The sequence below is a fragment of the Akanthomyces muscarius genome, chromosome 1 (assembly GCF_028009165.1).
Source record: "Akanthomyces muscarius strain Ve6 chromosome 1, whole genome shotgun sequence".
NCBI classification, from domain to species: Eukaryota; Fungi; Ascomycota; class Sordariomycetes; order Hypocreales; family Cordycipitaceae; genus Akanthomyces; species Akanthomyces muscarius.
The window spans coordinates 241,016-255,994 of NC_079241.1; the positions used below are offsets into that span (position 1 = coordinate 241,016).

A 14,979-nucleotide genomic window follows, 5' to 3' on the forward strand; every position below is an offset into this window, starting at 1 on the left:
GGCCGCATCTCGGTCTACACTTAGCCGCAATTTACAACAAAGACTCGCCAAATCCATACAACTAATGAATTGAAGATAAATTATTATGCAATTTCAGTCTAAATTTCCAATCATCCCTAGCGACACTACTTGCACCGGATGAAAGCACGGGAAAAGCTCGGCTGCGCAGATCGCCAAGACCCACAACCCCCTGCTCCGCTGCCGTGGCATTACGCAGTCTGGCTAAAGCTCCAAGCTGTCCTCAGTAGCTGGTGTGGGATGCTGGTGTGAACCTCCTCCATCAACATCCAGGTGCTCAAGATTCAATTTTGCGCGCCATGGCGGTCGAAAAACAGGGAACCGCGTTGGACGCGGTCAATTCCCAAAGCACAAGAACTCTTTTGAGAACCATCATTCTTTTCTTGATCGCTGGCGCTGCAATTGCCAGCCGTCTCTTCTCCGTCATTCGTATGTCCTACACCTGCGCCCGCGACGCCGCGGACACAACGCGCAGCCTTTCCACCATTGTCAGCTAGCTAATGCGGTATCTAGGATTCGAGAGTATTATTCACGAATGTCAGTCTCCGGGAACCCCGGCCGGTCACCGCGTTGCCCAAATGCTAACGATATGCAGTCGACCCCTGGTTCAACTTCCGCGCAACCAAGTACCTCGTTGCCAATGGCTTCTACAAGTTCTGGGACTGGTTCGATGACCGCACATGGCACCCGCTTGGCCGCGTTACTGGCGGTACTCTGTACCCCGGTCTCATGGTCACCTCGGGCCTCATCTACCACGCTCTCAAGGCCTTGACTGTCCCCGTCGATATTCGAAACATTTGCGTTCTCCTCGCCCCCGCCTTCTCCGGATTGACGGCGTTCGCTTCTTACCTCCTTACCAATGAAATGACCACTTCGCCATCAGCTGGCCTCTTGGCTGCGGCTTTCATGGGTATCGCCCCCGGTTACATCTCTCGATCCGTGGCTGGCAGCTACGACAACGAAGCCATCGCTATTTTCCTTTTAGTTTTCACGTTCTACCTCTGGATCAAGGCCCTGAAGCTCGGCTCTATGCTTTGGGGTGCCGTCTGCGCCCTCTTTTACGGATACATGGTGTCGTCTTGGGGTGGTTACGCCTTCATCACCTGTCTGCTGCCCATGCATGCGCTCGTTTTGATCTGTATGGGACGCTACAGCACTCGTCTCTATGTGAGCTACACCACATGGTACGCTCTCGGAACGCTTGCTAGTATGCAGATTCCATTTGTCGGCTTCCTGCCCGTCAAGACCAGCGAGCACATGCCCGCTCTTGGTAAGTTGAGATAAAAATTGGCAGCTATCGTGTCTAATTCGTTCTAGGCATCTTCGGTTTCCTGCAGTTCATCGGCTTTATCCAGTACATCCGCTCCGCCATCTCTGGTAAACAGTTCCAGACCTTCCTGGCCACCATCGTTATTGGCACGTTTGGCGTTGGCCTCTTTGGTCTCGTCGCCCTCACCTCGCTTGGCTATATTGCTCCTTGGGGTGGTCGTTTCTACTCTCTCTGGGATACCAGCTACGCCAAGATTCACATTCCCATCATTGCGTCCGTCTCCGAGCATCAGCCCACTGCATGGCCCGCTTTCTTCTTTGATCTCAGCATGCTGATCTGGCTGTTCCCTGCCGGTGTCTACCTGTGCTTCAACGACCTCAAGGATGAGCACGTCTTCGTTGTCGTCTATGCTCTGTTTGGCAGCTACTTTGCTGGTGTCATGGTCCGTCTCATGCTTACACTGACACCTGTCGTCTGTGTTGCTGCCGCCATTGCCGCCTCGCAGATTCTAGATACTTACCTGTCTGTCGACACCCCCACCGAAGCCGAAGTCGAGAGCGCCGAGGCTGCAGCCAAGAAGCCAGCTAAGACTAGCGGCCTCCGTGGCAGCGAAAAACCTATTCTAGGTGTCTTTGGCAAAGGGTCCAAGATTTCGGTTGTTTCCGCCATGACAGTTTATCTTCTCATGTTTGTCACTCACTGCACCTGGGTTACCTCGAACGCGTACTCCTCGCCTTCAGTCGTGCTGGCTAGCCGCATGCCTGATGGATCCCAGCACATCATCGATGACTACCGTGAGGCTTACCAGTGGCTGCGCCAGAACACCAAGGAGGACGCCAAGATTATGTCTTGGTGGGACTATGGCTACCAGATTGGTGGCATGGCCGATCGCCCCACTCTTGTTGACAACAATACCTGGAACAACACTCACATTGCCACTGTCGGCAAGGCCATGAGCTCCCGCGAAGAGGTTAGCTACCCCATCATGCGTCAGCACGAGGTTGACTACGTCCTGGTGGTGTTCGGTGGCCTCCTCGGGTACTCCGGAGACGATATCAACAAGTTCCTATGGATGGTCCGTATTGCCGAGGGTATCTGGCCCGATGAGGTCAAGGAGCGCAACTTCTTCACCGAGCGTGGCGAGTACAGAGTGGACGAGGGCGCCACCGACACCATGAAGAACAGCTTGATGTACAAGCTTTCCTACTACAACTTCCACACCATGTTCCCTCCTGGCCAAGCTGCTGATCGCGTCCGCAACGTTCGCCTGCCTAGCCAGGGTCCTGTCCTCAACACGCTTGAGGAGGCCTTTACGAGTGAGAACTGGATTATCCGCGTGTACAAGGTCAAGGACTTGGACAACGTCGGTCGTGACCACGCCGCAGCTGCCGCGTTTGAGCGTGGCCAGAAGAAGAAGAAGGCTTCCAAGAAGTCGGGGCCTCGCGTTCTCCGCGTTGACTAAATAAAAAGTGCAATTCATAGAGGAAAGGATTTCGTTGGTGCCAAAATTTACCGGACGGGAGTTGAGTGTATGCCAGAAGGGTATATAGGAATGTATATCAATTGTATGATTTTGCTTAATTAAAGATGGCAGAGCGTCTTGCAAGCTACTTACCCATTCACTGCAGGTATCGTCAGAGGTGCTGCGTGTTGGCGGCCGTTGTGCAAACGGCCGCTGGCAGCGCAACGTTTGCAGAACGCGGCTGGCCACTGGAGAACACCACACTGTCTCGTCCGCTACCGTCACTTGACATTCACTTTGCTTCTGCATCAGAATGTCGTGCCCACATCAATTTCAGCTTCTAGACGCTCTCGTTTTCTATTCTACTCCTTGCTACCACACCCTACCGTAATGATTGCCAATTGAGCTTCCATCATTGCTTCTCACCATGGCTGGCGGCACTCAGCGGCAGACCGCCGCAGTTGGCAACGGCGTCCTGTTCGAAGTCATCTTCAAGAATGCCGACCCTCGGAAGCAGCCAAGCCACGGCATCTCATTGAGCTACGGAGGCCAGGTTTACAGCTGCAATGATGCGGCGTCGGTCCGTTCAGTCCACACCATCCACACGGACGACGAGGGCGATGATGATCCACGCAAGTCTCACTGTCAGAGCAAAGCCCACGGCCGAGCCTCTCCGAAGGAGGTTTCTTCGTTATCTGCATGCCTGAAGAGAAGCCCTCAGAAATCTGCTCTGCAGCCCACCTCTTTGCTCAAGCCTTCGCCAAAGAAGCTCAAGAGAAGCCAAACTCTCTCGCCTTCGCATCAATCCCGAGCGCGCTCAATTCTGGCTCCATTCTCCAACCTTTCACGAAAAATATCTGGTCGGCGCCATAGCTACCACGAGAGCACAAAGACGAAGGGAGATAAGAGCCAAACTCGGCAAGAGAAGACCGAGAGGACCGAGCCACTACTCCATGAGAGACCGATTATGCAGAGCCTTCCTCATGCCTTCCAGCAAGCGCCCCCGCAGTTTGCCTACCAGAACTCATTCCCGATGTACCGCTATGTGCCAGTTCCTCAGCCTCAGCCAATGTTTGGTGCGGCGTTGAGGGCGTTTCCAGTGGCACAGGGCGCTGCCAATACCGCTCCTCAGTTTCCGCCCGAGCTTCAGCACCTCCAGGGGCATATCAATCACCTCACAACTATCCTAGCCGCGAACCCGATTGACCTGCACGCCAAGCGTGAGTTGGATCGGCTGCTGGCGGATCGCAATGCCTTCTTGGACTCTGCGACTAGGAGACCTGCGCCGACGACTACTCTAGGACACATTGAGGCTTCGAATTCCAAGCCTGCTGATTTACGCTCCATTGCTGAGAAGGGATTGACTGCCGACAGCGTGCCCAGCAACGAGTCGCAGAAAAAGGCTGCTGCCAGTATTGCATCCAGCGATGAACGCGGTGCGCTAAATCTGCACATTTGCTCTGGCTGCGGTGAAACGCGCTCTCCCAGCTTTCACAGGAAGCATCCTTTCGCGAAACCCGTTCACAATGTCTGCAAAAAATGCCGCGAGGGCAGGCGAAGCAGCAGCATCATGAGTCGCTACCACTTTTGCAGCAGCTGCGGCATTGTCCGGTCAAAAGACTACCACCGCCGCCGCGGAGGTGAAACTGCTGTGTCGACGCGGTCCAAAATTTGTCGCAAATGCCACGCAAATGGCGATCATGTAAGCAGTGTATGACTCTGATACGGCCACTTGGACTAACAACTGCAGGTCTATCGGTCTACGAACGAGGCATGCCGCGAGGACGAGGCTCCGACCAAAGACCGCAGACACAAGTCGGTCGATCCAAAGCCAGTTCCTTGCAATACGCCGCAGAAAGGATCAGTCAGAGTTGAGCCTCGTGTCAGACCTATTCACTCGCGTCGACACGGTGGCTCTCCAGATGATGCTGAGACTTGTGGATATGACGGCGTTTCTGACTTGACCTCAGCGACTTTCAAGACCAAACGAACTAGAAATGAGCGTCCTTCTGTCAAACAGGAAGCTTTTACTACCTACCAATCGCCCGAAATCAGTGAAGATGCCAGCTCCAACCAGCCCGCGTCAATAGAGAGCATTTCTCTATCCACGGTACCAGAATATCCCATTTTCATGGAAGGCACTGCAACTGCGGCACGCTCCCCCCAAATTTCTGCTCATGGTTCAGCTTCTGAGGAGTCGTTGCACGCATCACAGCAGGACACCACGCCCATCAACCCGTACTATCAGCCTCGCAACACCACTGGGCGACTTTCTTCCCCTTTCCACTACGAGGAAACTTTATATCGCAAATCCTCCCCCGCCTCTGAACGCGCCCCATCGCAGGATTCTTTTCGGGTTTCTGATCAGTACTCTGGACCATGTTCCCCCGAGGGCCCTCACGGGCCACGTTTCGTCGACCGCAACCAGTCTTGGCCGGGCGATCTCAACCTGCCCTCTCCCGGCGGCGCCTTTTCCCAGTTTTCCCACACCTCTCGCAAAGCCTCCGCGTCCGAAGGCGCGCCGAGCCCAATCACTCGCGACTATCTGCTTCCTGACGACTTTGACCACAGCGAGCGCTTCACCAAAGGCGCCTTTGGCAAGATTCCATCTTTCTCCTCCGCCTTCAGGCCTAGCAGCAATAGTCCACCCTCGTGCCCCTGGGCCAGCTTCAGCGGACCTATCCCGAACCCTTCGTCTGAGCCTGCTGGGAGCAGAGGTGCATTTAGCAACGCCAGCCGCGAGTCCGCTTTTGGTCGCCGCTACGATACGTCGCCGGAGCCTACCTCGCCTGCGGATTCTCCGGGCTTCCCGTTTCGCTTCGGCTGTCAGCCGACGTCATATGCAGACCGGGACGACGAACGAGCCACCCGTGGAGGGTTTGCGTCGACGCGCGGGGCATGGAACATTAACACAGCCGGCACATCGTCGTGTGCACCACGCCACGGAGGGAATGACTATGTACCGGAGCCCATCATCGAGGAGCCATCCTCGCCTCTTCTCAAGTCGCCGCTGACTACACCGCTTTTGCTGGGTACGTGATCCTCCTGTCTTCCCCCTGTTCCCCCGTCCACCCAGTTGCCTTCGCCCCCTTTCTTGTCCTACACATACATTATCAACACATCTAACAATGCCAAGAATTCAATCTTGCAGATGCCATGTCTGACTCGGGCGTCGAATTACTCACAGATCCTTCTTCTTCGTCCGCGTCAACCTCCTCGTCGCCGTCGCCAGAGGACGAGGACCTGCTCGCTTCACGCCTCGACAGTCTCACCGTCGACAATCACTAGCACAAGGCAACACTGCAGCGAAACACGCACGCAATAATAACTCATCACTAAAGAGGAAACTGAAAAACGAAACGCAGCTTATTTTACACCAAAGTCACTATCCCAAATTGTCTAGACACAGCTTCACCCTTGCACGGATTACATCTTTCCTTGTCTTGCCTCTATTCTTTCTTTTCTTTTGCAAAATGTCGGACCATTCTTACACTCAGCAATCACACAAAACAACCTGTTCTTTCTTCAAATTATGAGCTCTTTAAATTGTCGTCACTGAATGAGAAGACGGGATCTTTATGCTTCACGAGAAAGAGAGAAATGTACCATGATGATATGAATTACGAAACCACCCCAAAGATTAGGAGCGGGAAGAGCAAGCTTGTATTTCTTTCTTTGTCAGAATGATGAGACAGAACTACCAAAATTCCGCAGAAATTGTATTTTGTTCTTTATAGCGCTATTTATGTGTATTCAATGCTATTCATCTAATGCTCTTCTCTCTCTCTCTCTTTTTTGTTTTAGGGCAGTAGCTGCATAATACAAAAAGTTCACCAGAAAAGGCCGCTGGAAAAAACAGGGCTACTTTCTTCCTAGCTGCTGTGTGATGATTCTCCAAGTATGTTTTTCCCCAATGATGCCAGCAAGATAGGAAAAGAAAAAAGCAATGCCCGATACAAGAAATGCCGCTTTTTGACCTCATGAATAAAAAACCACTTGTCCATGACCTGAATCCAGAAAGAAAGGAAAAAATACTGTGCTGGTGTGGCGATTGCAAGCTGTAGATGCAAAATACTCTATACAAGAAAAAACAAACCCCTTTTCCCGTTCTTTTTTCATCGTCTCGAGAATCTCGCCGTCGAATCCGCCGCACTTCTCCCCGCCATCGTCATACCCGCCGGCGAGTGCCTCCTCGACGCCCATCCCAGGGCTGCCGGCGGCAGCTGGCTCGCTGCAAAGTACGCGACGGCCTCTTGCCTCTTCTCCTCGAACCACACGTTGCGCTGCCTCTCCCTCTCCACATTCTTTCGCCTTTCTGTTATGTCCGCCTCGTCCTTTCGCCGCATCCGATTCTTGGGTCGCTGGTTCTCGAACCGCTGACACCCGGCGTTCAGCTTCTGCGCGACGTGCGCCGACGCCAGCTCCAGGCCTTGCGTCGTCTCCCGGACCCGCGCGGACCCGCCCCATGTGCAGTGAAACGTCAGCTTCGTCTCGCTGCCCTCGATGCCGGACCCGTCGTGCCAGATGACAATGGAATCCCTGTTGTATAGCCTCGTCCAGTGCTGCGAGGGGTCGTGTGGCGATTTGAACGTGGACGAGCTGAGCTGTCGGCCGTTGATGCGGATGCCATTGGTTGCTTTTGTAGAAATCCAAAAGAAAAAGTCCTTTGCGTCTTCCTCGCTTACATCAGACCGCCACGGGAGGTCAAACTTGCCCGGGTCGTAGCCGTCTTTCCAGAGCAACACTTTGAACGCGTACTTCGGCACCTTGGTCACCGCCTTGTGCTCGTAAACCTTTGTGTTTTCCGGCCCACGTCCAAACGACACGAGCGGCTCTGTGATGGGAATCGAAATGTCTCGTATACACGACGTCAAGTCGCTCTCAATCATGGCCGCCATCTCCGTAGTGGGAATCGGCACCACGAGCTGCGAAAAGCCCTCCTGCGTACCATCTTGCGAGAGTCCGTCACCAGGGCCCGTCGCCGGGGCTTCGGCTCCACCGTGCCGCAGGCTATCGTAAGGCGACAGCGTTGGACTGTCCGGGCTCGGTGCCTGCGAGTTGGGTCGCGGCGTCGGCGGAAAGTACTTCATGGCCAGTTCCCAGAGAGGCGTCTGGCCCGGACGAAAGACTTCCTTTCTCTGACTCGCCGCGTCTTTGAACTTGGCCAGCTGCAGCTCCGTCATTTCTGGGTACTCGAGGTGCCACGTGGTTATGTCATCCGTCCAGAACTGTGCCTTAATTACCGGCCAGTCGCTGGATCGACCAGTCCCTAGCGAGTGAATGGGTGGCACGCTCGCCAGCAGCTTGTACTCGTCCAACATCGCGTCCGTAATCAGCGCGTCCACGTGGCCATCGGATCGCAGTCGTTTGATAGTCGGCTTTCCGGCTGGTGGCATGTTTTCGTCAAATTCGTCGCTCGTATCGGCTGACGGGGGTTTTCGTTTACTAGAGTTCAGATCCAGCGAGGTCATTGATCGGCGCGGCGACGACTCGCTCTGCTTAGGTTTCTTATCATCACCCCCGAGGCTTTGCGAGGCGATTTCTTCCACAAGACTTGGCAGCTGATCCATCGATTGGTTGGGAAAGATGGACAGACCAGCTGGGTTTTGCGCATGGCCCGCGGGACTCCGGTCGGAGCAAGACTCGCCTGAGTTGTACGCCTCGTCGACGTTGGGATCCGACATGCCAGGCAGAGGTAGGTTGCCATTGCCAGGGGCCAAGTTGAGATACTCTTCTGGAATGACACCAGAGCTGCCAATGGCCGAGACACCGACCTCCCCAAACAATCTTGGCGCTGGTCTTCCCGGAACAATAGTCCGATTTTCCTGGTCCGAGTCCTCATCCATAGAGTCGCTAACCCTATCATCTTCGTATCTCCCTTGAGAAAACTGAGACGCCTGGCCGGGAAATTCTTCATCGTCGGTCACCTCGTCAAATGACTGCGACGCCTGTATCGTCTCACCGAAATCGGTGAGCCAGGGATGGTTCTGCAGCTCGTCAACCGTCGCGCGATGCTCCGGTCTCCGCGTCAGCATCGCCCGAATAAAGTCAATGCCCGCCTCAGACACGCTATATCGCTGCAGCGGCGCAACATTAAGCTCCGTCGTCATGATGCGGTGCAGAAGCTCCGACGGGCTTGCGACCGATCGCGCCGGGTACGGAGCAGCGCCCGTGAGGCAGTAGAATAGGACGCCGCCCAGAGACCAGATGTCGACCGCGTGGCTGTATCGCTGGCCCGGCGCGCGCCGCGACGGCCTACCCCGCGTACGGTATCCGTTCTCGTCGTACTCGAGAAATTCAGTATAGACCTCGGGCGCGCAGTACAGCAGTGTGCCGCAAAAGGTACGCAGAAACGTCTGCTCGCTATCAATCATTTTCGACAGGCCAAAGTCGGTGAGCTTGACCTCGAGCGGCTCCAGCGAGCTGATGAGGATATTGTCGGGTTTGATGTCACGATGTGTAATGTTGAAGTTGTGTAGGTAGCGCAGGGCAGATAGCAGCTGGACCGCGAGCACCTGCGTGGTTCGCTCGTTCATGGGCCCGTGCTCGGGGCCATTGTCATGAATGAGCTTGCCGAGGTCGCCGTGGGCCACAAACTCCATGATGATGATGAACAAGCGTTCATCCCAGTCAAAATTCTCAATATATCGTACAATGTTGGGCTATCATTCACGTTAGCGGAAACACCCGTCTCAGTCTGCACAACGTCAGAACACAACCAAGGAGGACAGGTGGCTTACATGATTTAGTCGCTGCATGATGCGCATCTCGTTTTCCACCTTTTGGTCCAGCACGCCGTTCTTGATGAAGTGCCGCTTCTCGAGCTCCTTGGCCGCGTATGGCCGGCCATCATATTTCGCCGTTACCTTGTACACGACGGCAAAGGCTCCCTTGCCCACCTGCCGCACCTTGTTGTACTTGCCCGAGCCGGTCCACTCGCGCGTGCTCGCCTGCTTGACCATGCGCGGCGGCGCCGCCTGCGTCACCCCCTCCCCCCGGTGCATCAATGGCTGTCCTGCCGTCCTGAACAGATCAACATGCAGCTGCTCCCCCGTCGCCGCCGTCGCCGCCGCCGTCGGGGGGTTCACGGGCGGCGCGCCACCCTCCATGGGCAGCCTGTGACGCGCAAAATAGGCCTCGACCCTTTGCTGGTATACCTGCTCATATGCGCCCTCTCTCCGCGGTATCCGGACCCGAAACGTCAGGTCCCGCACCTCGTCGTGCAGGAAGATGTTGATGACCGAGCCCGAGGACAGGACCCAGCGGCTGGGGGCGCCCTGCTTGGCGCGGGCCGCGAGCAGCTTACTATCCACAAAGGTGCCGTTGGTCGACTGATCCTCAATCATGACGTTGCCAAACTCGTTGACATAGATGCGAAAGTGTATGTTGCTGACGCGCCGCAGGGGGTCGTTGGCAAAGACGACGTCGCAGCGACCCGGGTTGCGGCCAAAGGCGAAGCCCGCGGCTGGATTCTTGGGCACGGTGGACAGGCGCAGGATGATGGCGTGGGCGGCGCCCACGCCGCTCTGGTTGTGGGAGTCGAACTGGCTCGCGCGGTCCTCGAGGTCGTAGTTGGGCTCGACGCCGTCGGCTGCGTCCCGGCCGATGATGAAGGGCGACTCGTCGCGGACCAGGCGCTGCACCTCTTGCCTAGCCGATGCCGAGTGCGGGTACAGAATGCAGACAATGTCGGATATTTCGTCGTCGGTGAAACCCGTGTTTTGCTGCCCGACGCGGCGCGGGTCGACAATTTGCTGCGTGGCGGCTGTCCGGACAGGACATGTCAGTACCCAGGTCGGTCCCAGCGTGGCGATGCGGGGTGCGGCAAGAACGTACCTTGTGTTGGCTCGTCACCATCCATCTTGTCTGCGCGTCTATCCAAGATAGACTACCTCTCCTTTGAAGGTACAGCTTTGCTGTTCTGGAGACGGCTGGGGGTTTTGCTCGACAAATCCAGACGGCTGCCTCCCCGGCAAAGGGAGAAGGCACCAGCGATAGCGGCCTTCAACCAGAGAAGTCGGGGGCAAGAAAAAGCGGTCAAGATATCATTTCTCAGCCGATTCGGGCTGCATGGAAACGGACGAAGAAGAGTAAATAAAAAGAAGGCCCCTCCGGTTTCGTGTACGTGTTGTGGTACTTGACTGTCCAGAGCTGGCGAGTGCAGGCGCCAAAGTTTCGAAGTGGTTGTCCAGCAAAAGGATGGATTGGCTGGCGTTGGCGGGTGACGGGTGGCGGGTGGCTAGGTATGGCGGGGTTGCTACGCTATTAGCTCTGCCTTGAGCGGGACGGCGCGGACGTTTGCTAGGACAAGATGCGCTACCACGATGACTACTACTTAGGCAGCACTCTATCAAGTGATCATGTTTCTCCTCTAGTAAAACTATATAGCTTGAGATTGGAATGGAGTACTTGTTCCTAAAAAAAGATGGAAAATATAAATTACAAAATAACTATTATTATTGACCCATTGTTATCTTATTCATAGTTGTATTCTACTTTTTAACCAACATGATTTCATCCACATACTATACCTCTTCTGACCATCTACAACTACAACACATTCCAGTGGGCCCAACACAAAGGCACAAATACTATTCCGGGAGCCCGGCCATTATAAATAGCGATTCAATTCCGTCGCTGTTCTGGAGAAGGATCAACTCCGGATACTGCACACTGCCTCAAGGGTCCCCAGCAGATACAACCCTAGGCTGTGACAGTATGAGACCTGTGAGTCCGAACCCTGAAGACAAGACAAACAGGGCTGTAATGGTTGAGAACCAGCCTATCCCAATACCATCAATTGCCGGTAGTACGGCTGCTGTTCCAACACAACCGGCGAGGTAACGGACAGAAAAATTGGCGGCCGTCACCTCTGCGCCTTTCCCAGGGATGGCGTCCAAGCAGTACGCGTTGATGGACGGGAACGCAATCATTTGTGACACACCCTGCACAAACATGGTAATGACTGTCAATGGTATTCCCCCAAAGCTCTTCTCCAAGGACCAGCCGTACAGGATCAAGCATCCCGGCGTCACAAACACCAAAAATGGAACCGTGACCCTTAGGCGGTCTTCCGGAATTCGTCGGTCATTCCGGATCTTTGCCCATCGAATGACGGTTTGATCTGACATGCGACCTCCTATAAAGGTTCCCAGAAGGTATCCTGCGCCCGGAGCGAGATAAAACAGACCGGACAACAAAGGTGACTCTAAACGAAAGCGCGGGTTAATGACGTATCGAATCGGCGTCAATAAACTGTACATGTTCCAAGTTAAAGCAGAATTGGCATAGGCAGCGAGTACCAGATTGAAGTGACGGAACGATTTAAATAGCCGGACTGGGCTGATCAGTCCAAGTATCGTCTTAGTTTTGATCCATGCCGAGGACGATCCAAGGGCTAGTGATCCCTTTTGATGAATAGTTTCTGGTAGGAACATGCAAATTCCCATGGCGGCCGCACCAGCCAAGCCTGTTTGAAGCCAGAAAATGGTGCGCCATGATGAGTACGTCACAATTACGCCTCCCAACAACGGCCCAAGTGTCGGGCCAGTGACCGTACCAGACATGAACCAGCTCATTGCGGTGCCGCGTTGACAGGCTGGATATATATCTCTGCAGATATAGTCATTAGCGTGGAAGTGGAAAACGCTGGTTTGGTCAGGCGGTGGCTTCCGACACAGTTCTGTTGTAAGCCTGCGTCGTAGAGAGAACACAAAACGCGGGTCGGTAGACTATCTAGACATACCCAATGCATGCGGCCCCAATGAGAACGTACGCCGTTCCAACCAAAGCCGAAATTGCTCGAAAAACGAAGAAGGCCGGTAAAGATGGTGCCAGTGCTGTGGCTGCACTCACAAGTGCGAACAGTATAGAGATTATTGCAGCTACCTAGCCAGGCAATTGATCAGTCAATGGGATCCGGTTCACGCAAAGCTGGTACAACGATGTGCTTTTTGCGCAACTCACTGGCCGCCGTCCGAAGACTTCGCTCAAAGGTCCCCAAATTGCAACTGAAAAGGCCATGCAGGCGATGTAGACGGCGTTGCTTAGGTCAACAATTGACCCTGTCGTGTTAAACTCTGTTGCAATCTCGGGAATTGCCGCCAACACAGCAGTGCTGGAGATTGGTGATAGGAACGCGCAGAATGACAAGCCAGCAACTATCAAGATCTTCTGGTAAGAAGTCCACATCTGTAGGGAGTGATGATGTTGGTCTTCCATTTTCTGTTCCCGATCTAACCATAATATGTGAATTCAATGTCACCAGATTTTGCTCACTGCTAAAACTTGTTGAAGCTTTGAATTGAAGAATACGACTAATGTCAAAGCGCGTTTTAAAGGCACCGAATCGTGTTTGTCGTCATTAGTGGTGGCAACTATTTAATGCAAGGTCTTACTTCGGTATTCGCGCCGTCCGCACTGTTGTTGGCAGGTCAGGCTACAATAGTGAAGAAGTTAAGTAAGCAGCTCAGGGGAATTTGCAAACATGAGTGGCCGAATGTCCGACGTCGAATACCGTTATGTAGTTCTACTAAGTACGAGCAGGGCACCACTTATGGAACAGCTGATGGGCCGGTATCGGCAGATAGAGTCAGCGTAGGCACACGTGCATTCAAGGACTCAATATCCGGAGCGCCTTGCGCGACACGAATACTTCGGGCTTCTCGCCGTAAAAGGCAAAAGCTTCTGCGGCGACTCTGGCATAAAGTTTGCCACACTACGTGATTGCCTACCTCGTGGTAGAGTACAACCTCTCCACTACTGGGACTTTGCTTCAAAATTACCCTAAGCGATGGGACCTAGGCTAGATTATAAATATTCATTCTGAATCAAGTCAATTTGTCTAAGGCTTCATTAATGCCACCTGCAGCGAGTCTCCACTCCTCTACAGCGATTTTTTCGGTGCATGCAGAGCCATGCCAACCTCGAGTAGAATGGGCTGTCATGGCTCTGCATGCACCGAAGATGGTCCACCGGTGAATTGTTCAGTCCTTGGACAGCATTCATTTCTAAACTGAGTACGAAATTCATATGCTCAGGATGAGTTACAGCTAAGTTGTGGCCAAGCACGAGTATCGTGTATGTACTTCCCAGCTCAGACACATGGCTGTAAGTACGTAAGGACAGGGTGCATCGTTCTAAAGCATGCAGAACTAATGGAACTGACAGAACCAAGATGCAATTATACTCTTGTATCAGTAGCAATTCACCAAAAAAGAATCACACCGTTATACTTGGCTCCGATAGCGGCCGTGTCGTGGTCGCAGTTGGTAGGCACTGCCTGGCCCGTGAGCGTCCACCCATTGCCCTCTACGCCTAATAGCAAATGCGCCAGCCTTTGAAAGAATTCAGACACGTAAGGCTTGATCCGGCAAAGTCTTTGCTGCAGTGCTTTTCGAGCTGATTTTACGCAAGATAAACTCTGTTGGCATAATTACAGCCGAGTTCAAACTGTGCATCGTAGCAAGACGAAATTACAAAGTTAGCGAGCATTGTACTTGACGAAATATAGGGTATGTAGTATACTAAATAAAGATAGTCTGTTTCAAGGCCACAGAAAGTGCCTCTGCCACTTATCTTCGTCCTTATCGTACACATACTGGAGTCGCTGGTGAAGGCGACTAGCCTCTCCCTGCCAGAATTCGACCGCATCGGCTGCAACAGTAAAGACGCGCCATTTGTCCACGCCCAGCATTGTATCTTTGGACATTTCCAACTCGGTTTCGGCAAACTTCCGGGTCAGCGCATCACGGTCGAGAAGCAGCTCACTCTGATTTGAGGCTACTGCGCTTATTCTTGAGGCAGGAGGCCGAGCTTTGTAGTCAGCAGCACTTTCTGCCTTGGGAAGCTCAATAGCTCTGCCCTTTAAACGAATTTGCCGGGCAAGTTGGGGCCAGTAAAAGGTCAAGGCGGCATGCCCATTGCCAGCCAATTGTCTGCCCTTGGGGCTGTCGGACTTGACGGCGAATTGCCAGCCACGAGCATCGACGTTTTTCAGAATAAGAACTCGGGCATCCGGGTGGCCTTGGTCATCGACCGTCGAAACAGTCATCGCATGGGGCTCTTTGACGCCAGCTGCGACCGCTTCGTGGAACCACAGCTTGAAGGAATCGTGGGGGAGCTCTGGAAACTTGTCAAAGTCTAGGTCTGGGAATGGACCCTCGAGCACTTTGGTATTCCGGAGCTCGGTTCTGAAAGAGTCATCGTCGACAGCCATTTGGGACTTGTC

At 53.8% G+C, this 14,979-nt stretch overlaps 5 protein-coding genes across 5 annotated transcripts; 2 read left to right on the plus strand and 3 right to left on the minus strand.

Moving 5' to 3' along the window:
* Positions 1–317: 317 nt before the first annotated feature.
* LMH87_004977 (uncharacterized protein) lies at positions 318–2,750 on the plus strand (the record flags this gene model as incomplete). The annotated part of the gene is made up of 4 exons (XM_056202613.1): positions 318–447; positions 532–555; positions 614–1,288; positions 1,336–2,750. 4 exons carry the CDS (start codon positions 318–320, stop codon positions 2,748–2,750), a joined length of 2,244 nt encoding a protein of 747 aa, XP_056058151.1.
* Positions 2,751–3,177: 427 nt separating this feature from the next.
* On the plus strand, positions 3,178–6,038 carry LMH87_004978 (uncharacterized protein; the record flags this gene model as incomplete). Its single annotated transcript, XM_056202614.1, has 3 exons — positions 3,178–4,452; positions 4,501–5,782; positions 5,887–6,038. 3 exons carry the CDS (start codon positions 3,178–3,180, stop codon positions 6,036–6,038), a joined length of 2,709 nt encoding a protein of 902 aa, XP_056058152.1.
* An 827-nt stretch (positions 6,039–6,865) lies between these two features.
* LMH87_004979 (uncharacterized protein) lies at positions 6,866–10,611 on the minus strand (the record flags this gene model as incomplete). The annotated part of the gene is made up of 3 exons (XM_056202615.1): positions 6,866–9,412; positions 9,491–10,515; positions 10,587–10,611. 3 exons carry the CDS (start codon positions 10,609–10,611, stop codon positions 6,866–6,868), a joined length of 3,597 nt encoding a protein of 1,198 aa, XP_056058153.1.
* A 1,410-nt stretch (positions 10,612–12,021) lies between these two features.
* Positions 12,022–12,941, minus strand: LMH87_004980 (uncharacterized protein; the record flags this gene model as incomplete). The annotated part of the gene is made up of 4 exons (XM_056202616.1): positions 12,022–12,092; positions 12,310–12,362; positions 12,496–12,638; positions 12,717–12,941. The coding sequence occupies 4 exons, from the start codon at positions 12,939–12,941 to the stop codon at positions 12,022–12,024; spliced, it is 492 nt and encodes a 163-aa protein (XP_056058154.1).
* Positions 12,942–14,295: 1,354 nt separating this feature from the next.
* Positions 14,296–14,967, minus strand: LMH87_004981 (uncharacterized protein; the record flags this gene model as incomplete). Its single annotated transcript, XM_056202617.1, has 1 exon — positions 14,296–14,967. One exon carries the CDS (start codon positions 14,965–14,967, stop codon positions 14,296–14,298), a length of 672 nt encoding a protein of 223 aa, XP_056058155.1.
* Positions 14,968–14,979: the final 12 nt, after the last annotated feature.